General features: G+C 37.7%; 1 protein-coding gene across 1 annotated transcript in view; it reads right to left on the minus strand.

Moving 5' to 3' along the window:
• The window catches only part of CACNA2D1 (calcium voltage-gated channel auxiliary subunit alpha2delta 1), a 337,698-nt gene that overhangs the window by 192,593 nt on the left and 127,061 nt on the right, over nt 1–18,044 (minus strand). The window contains exon 3 of the mRNA XM_085298915.1: nt 15,168–15,227. Within this exon, the coding sequence (XP_085155041.1) occupies nt 15,168–15,227 (60 nt within the window). The remainder of the gene's footprint in view (nt 1–15,167; nt 15,228–18,044) is intronic.

Consider the following 18,044-nt stretch of genomic DNA (forward strand, 5'->3'; position numbering starts at 1 on the left):
CGCCCGGCGCGCCCCTGCCCGCAGCAGCCGTTCGGGAGCACGGGCGCCCCGCACGCCAAACACCGTCCGTCTTGCTGCTTGGCGTAAGAAAGACGGGCACTTTCCCAGTAAACCTCTGCAAGTAAAACGTCTTTATCGCAAATAATTAAAACATGATTACTTTTCTCTCTAATTATTTGGTATATTACASTGGTGTGATGAAGTTTTCGCAGAAGAAGAAGGAGCCGTGAGAGCTGTACCGCTATCCTGCTGCTACCTTTCTCACTATCTGCCTTAACAACTACGCTATATGTAAAATAATTTGTATTTTTTCACCTTTCTCTCATGGATCACAATAGAGATTTTTATCTGCAATTTATCTGATGTTTTGGGAATGGCTATGGCAAAAAATGCGAAGGAATACCCCGATTAAGAGGGAGCTAGCGAGGTAGCTAGCTGGGCACGGCACTTGCAGCTGTACCGTCACAACCACAAGCTAGTTGCAACCTTGCAGCTAGTTGCACATAGCTCTTGACAATGTGCATAGTTTGAACAGATTTCATATCCTTTTTTAATAGTGAAAAATATGACTTCTTTTCACCATCCACACCTGTCATTTTCTAAATATAGTTAAGGAGGGCTTTTTTATTTTTTTTTTTATTTTATTTTTTTTTCCTTAGCACTGAGAACTGCAGGTACAGGCTACCAAACAGCTGCTCTTTGGAAACAGGAACACAGAGACAGAGATGCTAGCTATGTCTTTCACTGCCTTTTTGCAAGATGTTCAGATAGTTCAGCAATAAACTGAACGGAGCAATACAGAATACGTTCAGAAAAGAATATATATATTTATACACACACATATATATATATACTCTTTCTAGCCACCCTGTAATTTCAGACAATTTGGGTAAGTTAGATTTACTTATTTGATACTAAAAATAGAGGRAAAATTAATTAATAAAATAATACTTAAAAAGTAAGATGTTTGAATGCAAAATTTTGCAAAGAACAAAACAAATAAGATGGGAAGTTCATGTTCTTAAAATACGTTATGGCTTGTCTCCCAATTTTCATCTGGCAATTTATCTGGAACCATGCAGAGAAACAGAGGCAAGGACTGTGGGCTTTTAAATCTGGCTGTGTTATTTCTTTTTCTTTCACTTTTTAGAAATCCAGTAACTACTTTTTTTTTCTCTTTTTTGTAAAATAGGGGTAAGAATTCATTATTATACACATTATAATAGTAACATCAGGCAAGAGCCAACATTTGATAACTACTACACACTAATGCTCTGCTASCTTTATGTACTTCAAATATACAGACATGAATTTATATATAGCTATGTAAAATGATCACTGCTGTCATTGCCTGCTTTGCCTGCTTCTAATAACTGGGATGAGAAGGAATCAGCTTGTTCTGAATTTACACACCTTCCAACAAACTTCTGATATATTTTAACAACCCATAATTCTTATTTAAGGTAGAAAACTATTAAATTCCACAGCATTTTTGCTCTCCCATCAAAATCTGTGGTAATATGTAGATTTGGTCCCTTAAGTTTTGCATAATTCAGTTAAAAAATCTTGTCCTGCCAGCACTTCTTTGAAATTCACCTTTTTTTCCCCCCTCCTTCAAAATCAGGGTAGACAGATAGGCAAATAACAATAGATGCAAGAAAACAGCCAATGGAAAAGATACTTTAAACATGAGAAAGATCGATCTACCGTAAAGCCTGAAAGCAAGAGAGCCACTTGATGAAAAAAGACAGGCAGGGAGAAAGCTCCCGCATGCCTAACCAAAAACGTTACTGGAAAGAGAGAGCAACGCTGAAAGAACAAAACAAAGAAGAGAGTAAGAAGGAAAGTGGAAGGAGTGTATTGAGAGTTTGAAGAAATACATGCACCTTTGTTGTTGTTGTTGCAAAATGCCTCCTATGATGCTCGAGACCTACTTAATCCCTCAAACCCTATTTCAACAGGTCGTGTACCTACCACAAACGTCCCTAAACACCGACGCCGTGATGCCAAACGTTATCAGCATTACGCCATAAAACCAACACTCCGATGCGGCCAGCACGGACTGTTCAGTCTGTGGGCACAAGGAATTGGAAATAAAGGACACACGTACTCAAAACATTATTGGAAATAAAGGACACACGTGCTCAAAACACTACGGATGCCAGGGCAGCGACAACACACAACCGTGCTGGCTGACGGGGAGGCCAGGACGCCTTCCCTGCCGCGCTCCACACCGGCGCTGCTCGCCCTCGGCTCTCGCAAATTATTCATCGTGTTTTCCCCRTTTGTGTCTTCGTCTCTGTTCTAATATTTCTCAGTTTTAAAACATGACAGAAGTGAAACTTCAAAGCATGTGCTGGCTTAACTGCCTGTATTCTCAAGGTACCTAACACCACCAGCTTTGGCCCCTCGCAGACGTGCAGAACAGAGGGTCATCTAATAATATAGCACCTGTTCGCAGCCATAAATATCCACAGACACATCATTAGATGGATTTCTGTATGTTCATATATATCCACTTATACGAATGGATACACACATATATGTGACTGTGCATGTATGTTTATATATACACATGCAGAGGAATATTTATATAATTTATATACACATACATATACCTTCCACCCTTTTCACTAGGGCTAGTTTATGCTCATGTCCTGTCTGATTCTTAATATATATCCTCATTTACGCTTAGTAACACACACACACACACACACAAAAAAAAAAAGAAAAACAGGAAAAAGTATATCGAGTATTTCATTCAGTTATGTATAAGCTTTAAATCTTTCTATCTTAAAGCAACAGGGGAACGATCTGTCCTGTTCCATCCTAAATCCTCTAAAACTCCTGCAAAAATAACACTGCAGAGCTTCCAGGCAGAGATAAAAGTTTTTGACATTTTCGGTTTTATTTCTTTCAGTATTTCCTCAACAATTTATACATGACAATGATTTGAATGATTTGATTTTACATGAATCCTATACTTGACAAACATACTCCAAGTTCAATGTATGTGTTCGCAATGCTGCACTCTTTCTGGCATGTAACCATTTCAGTGATGYATTCTTGTGTCAGTAAAACTTATCAGTATGAATCTGGAGAGGAAATCCAGTTTCGCTGTCCATGTCATAATTCTTTTTTCATAAAAGTAGTATTCATAACTCATAACCATACCATAATTCATAATAATGTCGTAATTCTTTTCATAAAAGTGGTGGGATGCTTGCCCTATCACTATCGATAGACTGTCTGAGAAACTCATTAAACTGATGCATTCTTCCTTCTACCTTTCTTCTTCCAATTTTCCAGTTAAATTTATTCATAACTGGTCTATACCTATTGCTCTAATGTAAATGTGTTTTCTCTTTAAATAGCATTCCTCCTCAGTGTTTACTCTCAATGCTGACTATTTACTGACCACTAAYCATGGTATGTTTTAGGACAGCACATGTTTTATTTCCTGTGGTGATGTATTTTTAAAAAATAAAGCAAAGACCAATCCTGAGCACAGGATGCAATCCTATGYGTGTTAGCATACTCCGTCATGCAGCTGCAGTCTGTGACAGCTAGCGAGCACTCAAACAGTGCCCAGCTGCAGTTCATGGCATCGCATGTCCCAAGACCACTCGCAGACTGTGCAGACAAGATAACTCTGCTGCCAGCCAGAGGGAGCTCAACAGGTTGGAGAACTGGGCAGAGAGGAACCTCATGAACTTCAACAAASGGAAGTGAAGAGTCCAGCRGCTGGGCAAGAATAACCYCAAGARYCAGTGCMGGCTGGGGCTGACCTTCTGGAGAGCAAMTCTGCAGAGAAGGACCTGAAGGTCCTGGTGGACAAACTGACCATGAGAAAGCAATGCATCCTCATGGTGAAGAAGTCTAACGACACCTGGGCTGCATTAGAAAGTCAAGGGAGGTGATGCTACCTCTACTTAACACTGCTGAGAMCACACATGGAGTGTTGGGCTCCTTATTACAAGAAAAGTATGGATAAACAGGGGTGAGCCCAGCAAAAGGGCCATGAAGATGGTGAAGGCACTGGAACATCTCTCACATGAGGAGAGACAAGAGAGCTGGGACTGTTCAGCCTGAAGAAGAGAAAGCTCAGGGGGATCCTATCAGTGTTTATAAATATCTGATGGGAGAGCATAAAGAGATGTGGCCAGACTCAGTGGTGCTCAGTGACAGGACGAGAAGCAACAGGCACAATTTGGGACACAGGGAATTCTAAAATACTTCTTCACTGTGAGGGTGGTTGAACACTGGAGCAGTGCACCCAGAGAGGTGGTGGGCTCTCCATCCTTGGAGACATTCAAAACTCGACTGGACTTGGTACTTGGCAACCTGCTCTAGTTGACCCTACTTTTACCAAGGGTATTGGACTAGACAGTCTTCAGAGGTCCCTTCCAACCTCACCTCTTCTCTGACTCTACCAGGTTGTGCTCTGTCTTGCTTTTGACACTCCTCCAACAGTACCTCAACAGGTTTTATACCCTAAAACACTCTTATATACTGTGATGCAGCAGACAAAGCACCTGAAGCACACGCACTCCCTAGTTCCACGCCCTGAAAATATTTATTTAATAAGCTGCACCATTTTCTTTCAAGTTATTTCTGAAATTTTGAGCAGAAAAGTACACACGCATGSGCACATACACACACACACACACACACACACCAACACACACAYACACACACAAATTATCACTGAGGGCCTCAGTAGTACCCCTGAGAGGAGTCACAAGACCAAGTCCAGCCTGAATATTGCCAACCTGTGCCACCTGGTTCCAGAACTAGGTCCCTGGATTTTTTTCTTTTAATTCAACAATATAGATATAGATTTTAGAGATTCAGTTGATATTTTATCAAAAAYGTATTTCTTAGACAGTGCCTCAGGGAGTCAGAGTTACAACTCTGTATGAAGTGCACACCCAACAAGAGTGGTTCCCATATGCAGCCCTGCCCTTGCTCTCATGAGCACCAGAGAACCAGGAAAAGGGGACAAAATTTCAGATATTCATAAGCAAAAGTTGGCCTAATCTAGCTAATGACCAGTTGCCTCTAACTGCAGGAAAATAAAATACTGGAAAAGGAGGWAGTATCCCAGTAGATCTCTAATGTGCTTCTTTTTTGTCAAACATTATCCCTTTATACCATTATCCCACTTTATCCCATTATCCTTTGTAAAAGAAGTGTGCAGTCTTGGAAGTGAGGCATTCCTTGGGTTAAAGTAGAGGAAAATACAGATTCAAGAGTGCTTCTGCTACCTCTCCCGTAAAAGAGGAGAGTCACAGTAGTCGTGCTGGCATCTTGAGCCCTCTGCCTTTCACTCCGTACCTGCTCTTTGCGGGGGCTGGAAAGTGCTGAATGACCTAAGGCTCCAGGCAAGTCCCAGGCTCCGGTCAAAAACTATCTGGCTGATCTGTGATCCTCATCTCCAGCATAATTCACCAATTTTCCTTTTTACTATTCACACATTTGAAAAGCAGCACAGCAGCTTCCAAGCTCAAATACAGAATCTCAAAACATGACTTAAGTTAGTTGAAAGTCTTAGGCAATGATTTCACCAGCAAATTTGCAGATATGTTTGACAAATGTCTTAGCCAAAGAAGACTGTAGTTAATTTTTATAGTGTTGCTCAGTAGTGTTATAGATATACTGTGCCAGGGTTTACAGCACTTTCTTCAATATCAAATGTTATGACTCGAATTGTGCTCAAGGAAAACCTTGAGGCAGAGATATCTTGATAAAAAAGAAAGAGAGAATGGACACATTTGAAAGTAAATCTCCTATACCCTATGCTCCCGTATAATAAGGAAATTATTCCCTTTCCAAGTCAGCTATTATTGTAATCATAGCAAAAAATGCCTCGGTACACAGTTAAAATAAAACAGAAATGTTTCTCCTTAAAGGTGTGGAAGTGCTATAGCGAGAGTATGAACGTCACTAATGCATATTTCAAAACATGCTAAACTTAGAAATAATTTAAACTATTACACCCAGAGTAAATTCAGTGAAATTGAACTGGCCTATATAGAAATCTTAAAGTCTTGTAGAAAACTTTTTTTGTTGAAAATCCTCTTTCACTTTTTTGCTAGAAAAAATTAAACACAAGACATAAAAGTTTTATCAGGAAAAAACACCAGAATTAAATGCGGACACTGAAGACTCTCAATAGAGCCAGGATCTCTAGTTTTACCATTCCCATGTGTAACTCTTAAGAAATGTAAAACTGAAGTTCTTCTCTTGAGAAGTCATAATACTCACAGGAGTAAGAAGAATTCTGCTTGAATTAATTATTCATCAGGGATTATTCATCCATTTTTAAAAGTGAGGATCTGTACYGGATTACCATACTCATATATTTATATTTATTCTTTAAATTTTCAAGGCAGTTACAATGTAGGGTGCTTCAGTGGAAATATAATTTGGGAATATCAAATAGGAAGAAAGAACCAGAATGATAGTGTTTTGCATAAACATGGAAATTAGAAGCAACTGGAGAGTCAGCCTAGAGCTGTTCAGACTTGCTAAAGTCCTAATGTCGCTCCAAAGAGACCTAGTGTTGCTTGCATATGCATTTATATGGTCTTTATCTGCTCATAGCTGATAGCAAAAGTGAACCAGAGAAAGGGAAAGACATATCTAACAAACCACATTTCTCATCAAATTAGGTAGTTTCTTAATCGCTTCTTTGTAGAAAACAGAAGGACATTAACATATTGCTTACTGGAAAGAATCTCTCTACCCTGTATTACACACATCTCTTGTTTTGTGGCAAGTCCTCAGAAAGACTCATCATTACTTTAACAACACAATGTTCATCTTCAGAACCTAGAAAAGTCAGAATTCCACCATTTGTTTAAATTCCATGAAAATCAGAAGAATACTTTGCACACAGAAGTAGAAGGATAAGAATTGCCAGATCCCTGGCACAAACTGTGGATGTTACCAATAGGTATGCTGCAGGACTGTTGACTGCTCTGAAGTCATCTTGAAGTCAATAGAGAATGAAATTCTCATTAACCTTTCTACCGTATAGCAACTGCAAACTAATACAGTCATTAAACGTGTTCTGTTTTCAACCACTACACAAGTCACTATTCTTGGTACCTCAGCTTGTGGTATCATTTAAGCACATACTGTCTGRAAAAACGCAAATATTTTGTTTCTTAAGCCATTAGGTGTTGTCTTCTTTCTCTTCTCTATTCTTTTTTGACATGATATTTCATGACATTTCTACTAAGGCCTATGAACATTAAAATATCTAAACYTTCCAACTGCCAAGTTAGTGTTTTTATTATTATTTTCTACAGATGATGGGCTGTTGAAAAGACATCCTGAATTTTCAACTAAGATCAGAAAAACAAACAAGAAATCCTATGCCTAACGAACAAGGCAACCTATCAAGGTATTGCCTGATGACTCCTATGTCTTTATCAGTTAAATATGAGAGGTTAAAAGAAGGAAACAGAGTGAAAAAAAGAAAACCCACAAATAAAGATCTCCACCCCAAATAATCCCATCCATTCATCTCCAAATTTCAAAAAGACTCTATTTTAAGTCCGAAATATTATGCCCAGGCCTAAGTCTATACTTGCATATTCTCAGTTTCTGTCCCTTTCGACATGAAACACTTAAAAATATTTTTTTCTAACTTACTTTAGAAAAATTAGTAAATTGTAAGGAAAACTACCAAGGTTATCATTTAAAAACAATCATCAAAGACTATTAATCAACATACATTGTATGGCTGTCATTCATTCTTTGAAATAAGAATCCAAACTTTCTAATATTTTCTGAATTTCTATGTCTTTCTAGATCTTCTAGGAGGCAATTAGTAATTTGAAACCAGTAGAGGTAAGTAACTCTTAACAATCATCAACGCATTTGCTGAATTTTACATTAAACAGGTCAAGGTAACATGAACGTAAGGAGGAATAGAGGACCCTGACGTACTGAGTTCATGTAGGAGATGATGCAAACTGAGGAAGCAATATCTCAACTCGACTAGAAGATGGCTGTTAGACTGGCAAGAATGAATCAACCACAAAGATGCTGTGAATTTTCAACAGAAAAAAATGAAACTGATAATAAAATGTAAAAACAAAATAAACAGTATCCTAGAATTCCATTTTTAATTTATTTTACTTATTCACTTTAGGTAGTAAAACTATGCTAAGAATTATTTATCACAAATTTTTATTAGAATTTGAATTTGAGGGTGAAATGTAGAATGAAAAAAGTAATTATCGCCATCTAACTGTATAACAAAGTCAGTGATGATTCTGAGATAATACATCCAACAGCAGCCTGCAGAATGCTTTTCTTAACATACAGCGCTTCTCTGTTGTAAACTAAAGARCCTGCAGGGTGTTAATAAATTGAGTACAATAGTACATCTTGCTTTTAATAAGATGTTTGTTCAGAAAGCACATTAAAGAATCATTCAAAAAGAAGGCGATAATGCATATGTATAGTGTCTTAAGAAGAAGCAATCACACCTTTCTCCTTTTTTTTTTTTTTTTTTTTTTTTTTTCTCCTTCCCTCCCAGCTTTTCTCAGGAGTAGCACAGTTTTTAATGAGCTGCCTGGTCAATAACTAGAAAGAATATGAGATGTCTTTTAACGTGTTTGATTTTTCAGATAAAATGTAATGTTGAAAGATCCAACAGTGATTGAAGGTGTGTCATCTCTCTATCCTGAAAGCTTTTTTGGCATGTTTTCTACCAGTGAACTACTTTGCTGCATTGATGAGATTCTTGCAACAATTTATATTACAGAGTAATAAACTGAATGGAAATGTATTAAGAGATGAGCTAGCATAAATAACCAAAATCCAAAGACCAAAAGATATGTTACGAAAACTGGTTTTATATATTTATTATTTTATTTATTTATTATAGTTACCCATCTAAGATTCCTGCATATATATGGTCTCCATTCTGAATGTAAAGCTAGTGTTTGCCTTCCTACTTTATCCACTAACAAACTCCATCTTGGATTAAAAATCCTATGGGTGAAAAAATCAACGATTATAGGCATAAGTGATYACAGAATCACAGAACCATAGAATCAATAGGAGTCCARCCTCCCTGCTCAGCAGGGTCACCTAGAGCATGTTAGACAGGGTTGCATCCAGGCGGGCCTTGAAGATCTCCAGCGATAACAATTACACTAACCCATAAAACAGATCTTATACATACATAGGAGAAGTAGTGCATGGAAGAAATCCCCTAAAGCAACACTGATATGAGGAGGAGYCTACGATTTCTAGACAAAATTAATCCAAGAGTCACCAGAGAGAGACTTACAGAAAGGAAGGCACCAAGCTAATCCTTTTGGGCACTGCCAAGGATCTCGGTATGCTGAGCCTCAGGAAACCCCCATCTGCAGTGCAGATGGAGCCCACCCTCCTCCAGCTGCAGACTCCCAGCAAGCTAGCAAGAGTCATTGCCTTTAAAAATGTCATTTTCTAACAAGCTGTAGTTTTTTACCTTCTGTGTATGTTTCTTATGTCTAAGACATATGTCTCCCAAAATGTTTTAGTGCAGAGGACATCTGTGAGTCCTTGTGAAAATCRGAATCTCAGTATTAGGGGCAAAATCCTGGGGACAGAGCGCTGGACAACGAGATCTTGTTCCCARGAGGGAACGTCAGACAAATTTGGTACTCATACGATGACGTGTATGTCACATTCCCCTAGACAGGCTTCAGCATGGTCATGTTCACAGTGAACTTCTAAATTAAGAGGAAWCTCCCCTTGCTAACTGTGCAAATCCTAGGAAGGCAGAGTGAGACTGCTTGAAATATAGTAGGAACCAAAGCTGTTTTTTTTCCCCCTTTTTTTAAATGGGAAGAAGTTTTAGTTAAAAAACACAAAAAGGAATAAGTATAAGCTACTTTATTTCACCCTAACAGTGATGAAATTGCTGTAATTGATGTATTTCCTGCCTTTCTTTGACAAAGAACTATTGAAAGACTTTTARAAATGCAGGTTCCTGCAAAAATTGGAATTCATTTGAACTGAGGAGATGTGCGTTATTTAGGAAGGAATCAGATAAACATCAGAACAACCTGTGAAACCACACTATTTCAAWACTTTATGATTCATTTTTATTTCCTCCGTGCCTCACCTTTCTACAACCTATCCAGCATATAAACATCTCTGTCCCCTGAGTGAAAAGATGCCAAAGTGCACACAGTCACTGACAGACAAAAGCTGATTTCATATCTTTGCAGTGAGATATATGGCACATTTCATTTAAATTATGCACAAATCAAAGCTATATGCCACATAAGTGAAGGTGGCACACAGCCCTTCAGAGAAAAAAATATTATTCTCCCGAAGACCTTGACCATCTGCCTGTCAATTCAAATCAATCATACTGCATGGGTTTTTTTCCCAAGTCACATATGCTTTAGACCTCCCCCAAAATGAACCAAAATCAATGGAAGGGACTTTTTTTTTTTGCTGTTGTTGTTGTTTTGTTTTTTAAACTAGGTTTTGGATCAGCACATTGTGCAAAGCTATGCTTGGTGCTATAGATACTTTCATGAAATAACTTGGTGTGGATCACTCCTCTGGGAAGGTTTCAGCACCTCTCTGCCCTCTGGGACTCTGCTCCCCTGGGGCTGGAGCCAAATTTGAGGTCTACCATCTCCCACAGTCTTTGCYCTGAAGAGGACTATTAGAAGTACACCCATGACAGCCGTATCCTTTCTATGATGGCATGAGAGGAAAATAATATCCTAAATGGTTTCCTCCCCCAAATGTCTAAGTCCTCCCCTCTTTCAAAAGRCATAAAATATGTTTCATCTACTTTAGATAGAAGTAGCTTTAAAGTTAAAGGGATGAAGTTGTTTGTCTTTTGAGTTGAAGCTTTTAAAATACAATGTTTTAGTGCTGTTGTAACATCCATGATAAATTACAGATAGCTCTTAAGACTCAAATCTTCAACCGGAGGTGAAGACAAGCAATGAGAGATGCCTGCTCCTGCTCTGCCCTTCGGTCACTCTGTGCATCATCCCTTGTGAAGGAGGACTTCTTTCACCTCAGCTATTCTTTTTATCCTTGATTTCTTTTCTGAGCAGCTTTTCTCTACGTTTTTATGCACTCAATATGAATAGTTAAAAAAAAATCAAAATTCAAAAGTAGTAYTTCCATGACCTCCTGTCTCACTGGTAAGCACACTTGGTAAATGCTRTCTCAGAAAATGTAGGTTTCATGGAATCAATACTTAATCCAGAAGAACATAAAACAATACTATTGCTTAAAAGATAGTACATATAGAAAGACTTTTTCATGTAGCTTTTTAATGTGATAATTAATTCCTAAAAGTCTGAGATTTAGTCTTCTTATAAATAAGTGGATGCTAATAGGCCATGCATAAAGATTGTCCTTGTTAAAATACAAATGAGATTCCTTATGTTTATACATGTGTAAGTACAATTAATATTGCAACCCAATTGGAAACGAAATTGGTTTAGTTAACCAACCATTTCCATGCAATCAAATGTGATATCAAATGTAATTGTAGAAGATCCACTTGGGGAATAATAGCAATTATTTTATGCAGAATTCTCCCCTCCTCCTTCCAATTCACATACACATTTTTTTCATGCATCTGTACTCCAGCAAAATAATTGGACCATCACAAGTGTCAAAAATACCATCCTTTAGCTCTTCAAAAAATGAGGAAATTCAAACTGACAAGGCTGTTCCATTTAGAAATATTGTTTTGTACATTTGATTTATAACTGCCTTAATCTAAAAGTACTCAAGTAGTTTTTATTTCTTCAGCTGTATATWCGGAGCTTGGGAATTGTGCAATGCTGATGGAGCAGGGAGTAGAGAACAGCATTTTTTTTATTTGCCTGCAGTTAAGTACTCTGGACTTGCCTCCATAAACTTCACAAATATTCTCTAGAGACTTAATATTTTTGTAAGAGATGAGTATTATTTTAAAGCCTTAGAGGTAAACTGTGGATCAAATATTTTAATTARAACTATCTTTAATCAGGAAACAACATATTTAGCAAGGCAATATAAATAAGAATTGCTATTTTTAATGCAGAAACATTCAGTATCTTTAGTATTCCTTTCAATTGTTTTGTACTTTTCATAGTAATTATTCCCATTACCAAAATTATTTYGATACATGCTGATGCAAAAAAGTACAAAAAATTATAATCTTTATTTCAGTTAGCTATCCAAAAATTAAGGTAAACAAAACAAATAACACCTCTTAAATCTTTTTAAATTTTGAATTTCCTTTTGATTTCAAGACATTCAACACATATCCAACAGTATTCATTTATTTTAAAAAGCGTGTGTGCGTGCATGTGTGTGTATGAACACACATATACAGCCCCCAGAGTTAGTCAGTGTATTTGGAAAGATGTGCAAGATGATGACCACAGAACAGGAAATTGAGAATCCTTAAACTAACACCAGATAGTCACTGTTCAGTAAGTTGCTTGGCTATACTTTTCCAGGTTCAAATTCATATTGGAGATTTCTACATTCATAGCAGGGTTTGATTTTGGTGACTATGGACAAACTAATATTACTAAAACCATGGTCATATTAAAAAAGAGGTCTTTAATTTGGTAAAGCTTCTTTTAACCATWTAAGTTTTCATTTTTGTTTTTGTTTGTTTGGTCTTGTTGAAATAGTTGCAATTAGGAGGAAACTGGGTTTTTTTTTTAATAGACGTGAAGCTGTATTTCTTTCAGTATTTTAGTTGCAGCTATTTTTTTTCTAAAAATCAAATAAATTCTCTAATTTCATGAACTCTGACTGCCTTTACATGAAAATATTAGCTGAATTAACAAAAGGGAGACTGCAACATCAAATCTGGATCTTCACAGCTTTTCCCCATACTAGCTAATTCAAAAACACCTCATCACCTGAGGATACCGAATTTTTGTTACACCGTGACTCCAACCTGCAGAGTACAATTTTACAATATTTTTCAGCTGCAGTCTGTGCATTTGTGTATAAACACTCACATTCAGAATAACTCGTTAGTAGCAATGCTCGCGGTCTTCTGATTAGCACAGCCCTCGTAGCTCCGTGTAGACGGCCGTGCTAACGCCAGCCCGCTTTGCCCTCCCTCTTCCCATCTGCTGCACTGAAGCCAGCCTGTACTGACTTCCCTAGAAGGAACCTTTTGGACTTTGCTTGTTTGTGATATTTTCTCCCCAAAACTCCATAGGCGATCGCTGCACTGCAATCTGACTGTCAAGGACATTGCTGCTTGTGAGCTAATTAGAAGAAGAAATAGCCTGTACTAAAGAGTGGGTTTCTCTAATGACTCATACGCAATAGGGCTCAAAGGGCTTTCATCACCAAAAACAACTCCCAGAAAAGAAATAAACCTTATACAGTACGATAGCAGACCATTCATAATGCTACCAGGAATACATTAAGAACCATCAACTACGGAAAGCTTTATAGTACATCTTCTATTTTCCATCCATTTTCCAGGCATTAGGAAAATGAATCTTCCAGTGAAAATTAAGTTTATCAGAAAGATCTGTGTGCAAACTAATTTGAACAGGCATTTTCTAAAAAGTAGGCCAGAAGCGAAGAAAGATTACTTCTGGCAAAAATGGAACAAATTAAATTATAAGAAGCTTAATTCGTTTATTCAAAATTTAATTGCATAACCTAATGTCAAGGTTATTATACGCTGCATGGTGTTCTCATCCAAATTCAAAAYAGTAAAAAACAAGCTTGGTTTGCAGTTACTTTATTATAAATCTAACTGCACAGTTCTTTCATTCTAACCACAGWCATTGTCTGAGCCACATACATTAATATAAAATCACGTTTCAAAATTACTTTGAGATGTCTTCTTGGCAATGAATTCTAATGAAACCAGAAATTTCTCCAGCCTGAGTGATTTCTACTGGAGGTGAAGGGTAAAAAGAAAAGCAAAAAGTTGGGACGGTGTTGTTTATGCGATGCCAGTRTCTACAGTAACAGAAAGCAAATTATTAGGAAGAGCATCTGATAACATTCATGCCGTTCTGCACAGAGGCCATCAAAACTGTAGGGTTTTTTCCTAGTAGAAAAGGTCGCTGCAGCATTCTTATTACTGCATCCCCATGGAACAGGCATTCTGCAGTTTATCACGTATTTGAAGCTGTGCCTCTGCACAGACTGCACTTGAAAACCACCCCAGCTCTCTGCACTCTTAGAAGCCAACCTCTTTTATGTGAATTTGGCCTGACCTTAGGAGCGCATTTGCAGATCTCCATGTTAAAGCGTCTGAGGAACACAGGATCAGAAGGGACATCTCAAGAAAAGCAYAGTGCATTTATCTGTGTGTCTGTATTACTGCAGTATACGTGCTGAAGCTAGGTTTGTAGCAGCAACACATAAAAGTACCATCTGCTTTTACTTCGGAAAGAACAGGTAATGAAGGCATAATAAATGACTTTGACACTTAGCAGGGAACTGTGGCCTAAAATTAACAGGCTTATAGTCATGCAGCACAGTATTAATTYGACTCGAACAATATAAAAGAATTAATGTTGTACATTTTGCGACAATCTCACTTGTCTTTCAACAAGGTCCGAAATGACTGAAGAGCCTGGCTCAGCATTTGACCGGATTAAGGTCTCTTGTAGCAGTGCTACAATATTGTAGAGAAGAGATGCAGTTATTAAAGTACTAAGAGAGGATTAAAAAACGGTCTATGACATTACCATCATGTAGATATACAAAACCTTCTGTATTATGCTTTTTTTCCCCGATTTTTCCCAACCACGTAAACAAAAACAACTTGTTAAAAACCAGTTCTCTGATGCTGCGTTCCGGTGCTTGGAGCAGGACACACATTTTACTGGTAGTAGCTATCACTCAGATGTCTTCTCTGCAATTATTCCTTACATCTCAGACCAAACAAATGTCTTGGCCACCCCTCAGAGCTGTACCACTGAGCCTGTGACGCTCTCTAGGAGCTTATGAAGGGGAAAATCCACTTTATTCACCCRAGGCCCAGACTGAAGCTCTGTTTACTCAGTAAAATAAAACASCTGCACACGGGCAATGATGCCTTTTGTGACGGATTTATAAACAGCGTATTTTTAAGAATACAATTACCATTTCAAAGAGGAAAATTCTGAGAARGTGAAAGGAGAAAAGGTGAAACCTACCCCAAATTCATCCCTCCACTGATGTGATGCTTGATATTTCTCTGCTTCTTTAGCGAGGCGCTGAAGAACAAAGAAGAAAAGGACGTAAGTTTTGGTTTCCGTAATACGTGGCTTCAAAAGGCAAACAGCGAACAGAGAACAAAAGGTACTTTCTTCTGAATCTTAGTTTGGTAACTGCTGCACAGCATAYGGTTAATATCAGGTGGAGAAGGCACAGCTATAATACAGATCCTAATAGAGAACGCTCCCACTGCTAATACGCTTTTCTCTCCTCAGCCTTTGTAAGACACTAAACTTTTTAAGACATCCCCGAGAAGGCTTTTAAAAATACCTATGGGCAATCTGGAAAGCATCTAATACATTACAGTCACTGATATTAATAATAAAGTTCAGCGCATTTAGAAGTAAACTTTATACATTCCGATCACTAGTGCAAACTACTGTATTTTTAATTAAATATTATCTACCAATAAGGATTTTTGGGAAACAGAATGTCCAATTAGTCATATTGGTATTCACTATTTTTATTTAATCCTACTGRTTTGTCACATAGTAAAGGATTTCTTTTTTAAGTTCTCCATACATATGTTTTCTCAGTATAATTYTCTGTATATTATCTATATTTTTTGCAGTTACTTTGAATTAATACATATTTGAGTAAAGATGCACCATACTTTCTCAAAAAGGGATTTTAAAAATTATTTTATTTACTTAGGTAAGTATAACCATCCTGCATTACAAAGCTTAATCCTAAAACTAACTTCACTTAAGGCGTTCTAGATAAGTTCAAAATCAATCAATAMCCTTCTGAAAATACTTTCTCCTAGCATGCATAACACCTTCAGTATGTGCATTAATTAAATTTACTATCAACTCAATAGAATTTATTAGAACCTTAAAACACCGTTATATGGATATTTATTTTCCCATTACATTATTTAGCTTCAATTACAGGCTGCACTGACARCCCCTGTGATTGCTAGTGACCCATAAAAACTCCTTAATTTGGACGAGCTGTAGTCTGGTCCCATGGACTGAATGCACATTAGCCATTGGAGAGMGTAAAGTATGCTCCTAGAGAGCATTTTTCCACTTTAATTTAATTTGAAAGAATTCTATGTCCAGACTGCTCCACAGGAAGTAAAGCAAGTGAACGTGCAGATCAGATGATTCTCCTTCAAAGCCTTCTCCTGAGAGCACAAACACAACTACAGTGTTGGTGACTTGTCTTTTCCCATACAAAATTTTAAACCTTTGAAAAATAACTATTTGTACATACTCATGAGTAGTTTGCTAAAATTTTGMAAATGAAATTTATCATGTTTCCAAACAAAATGCTTGTTCTCCTGAGCTGGAGAACAAGCTCTCCGGGGCAYCCCCATCACTGCAGCCCTGGAGGCAGGCACCTGTCCTCAAAGCAGGAAAGCTCGCTTTCTCAGAAAGAACTCACCTCATCTGAACATAGTCCATGTCCTAATTTTTGAGTGACTTACTTTGAAATCAAACTATTTTATAGCTTATAAAAATTTTAGCAATAGTTTCTGGGGAATCATGGTCCTCTTTTACATAGAAATAGCCTCTCTATGTCCACCAGATAACAAGGAAAGAAAATGCTTTACTATTTAATGATATATATTCACTGTAGGCCTTATGCTCCTTTTAGTATTCAGATCAATACCTATAGAAAAAGAACGGGTGGTCTAAGTCACATTTTCAGTTGAAAATTCATTCTCCCAGATGGATTTGATTCCAATGAATGGATTCCAGTGAAATTGGAAATTTTCATTCTCCCACACAGCCAAAAGGAGGATGACCGGAAAGTTCACGTAAGCTGAAATCGCAGAGGTGRTGCTGCCAGCATCTCTTCTCAGCCCCAGCACAGGGCACCAGACGCAGCGGTGTCTGGTCCCCTGAGGGCAGTCCCTCTTCCCTCTATCGACTTACAGCTGATGCACTTCACAAGGCAAAACATAGGACCTTATCTTTTCTTTTTTATTTGCAAGCATCCTATCAAAAAATGTGTCTACTCTGCTGACAGAAGATAACTGTGACCACTTGTTTGCTTTATTGCCAACTCTCATGATTCTGGGCTGATGAAAAATTATTAGTATCTTACAGGCATTCTCAAGCACAGGTACCCTCCAAACTAGCCAGCTACCAGACCTACAAAAGAAAAACTATTCTAATGCAACCTGAGGGATTACACTGGGACAAAACATAGCATAACTCTCCCTTGACCCAACTGGACACATAGATACCTACAGAATTTTCAGTTCTCTAYAACTGTACATCTAATTGTACATCTCTGTAATTGTACATCTAATTTCTTCACTCAGTACAGCCAGTTCTGCATGTAATTTTAGGCTATGCTCTAACGACTTACAGCGATTAAGTCATATTTCACCAGATTGTAACAAAGCGAGATAGGACATTTACTGCTACATGCATGCAAGTGCAGCTAATGCTGCCTTCTTAGGCGTCTTCCAGCGTGCTTCATTGCTGGAAGAACCCAGAGAACTGCAACTGTTTTCTACAAAAGGCAGTAGGACSTAAATGTACATACTGATAAACAATATATGAGGAGCATTAACACCACCAGTAATTTCAGATTGAAAGAACTGCAGCCAGACCTCACCTTCTTGAAAAGTTGGTACATTCCTGAGCTCATCTGCACTATACAGCAAAAATGCTAAAAGCAAGTAAGGACATAAATCTCTCTCTTTTCTGCCTCAAATGGAGAAAAAAAAAAGAATATTCCTCAAAGAAGAAATACCGTGTTCTTATTTTTCTTAACCAATTTTTCAGCCAGTTTTAAGAGTTACGATATGTATCTAAATAATCTGCTAAATAACACTACGCACAATTTCTACACTGCTT

Source organism: Rhea americana, unplaced genomic scaffold, assembly GCF_003343005.1.
Source record: "Rhea americana isolate MKP2758 unplaced genomic scaffold, rheAme1 scaffold_1, whole genome shotgun sequence".
Lineage (NCBI taxonomy): Eukaryota > Metazoa > Chordata > Aves > Rheiformes > Rheidae > Rhea > Rhea americana.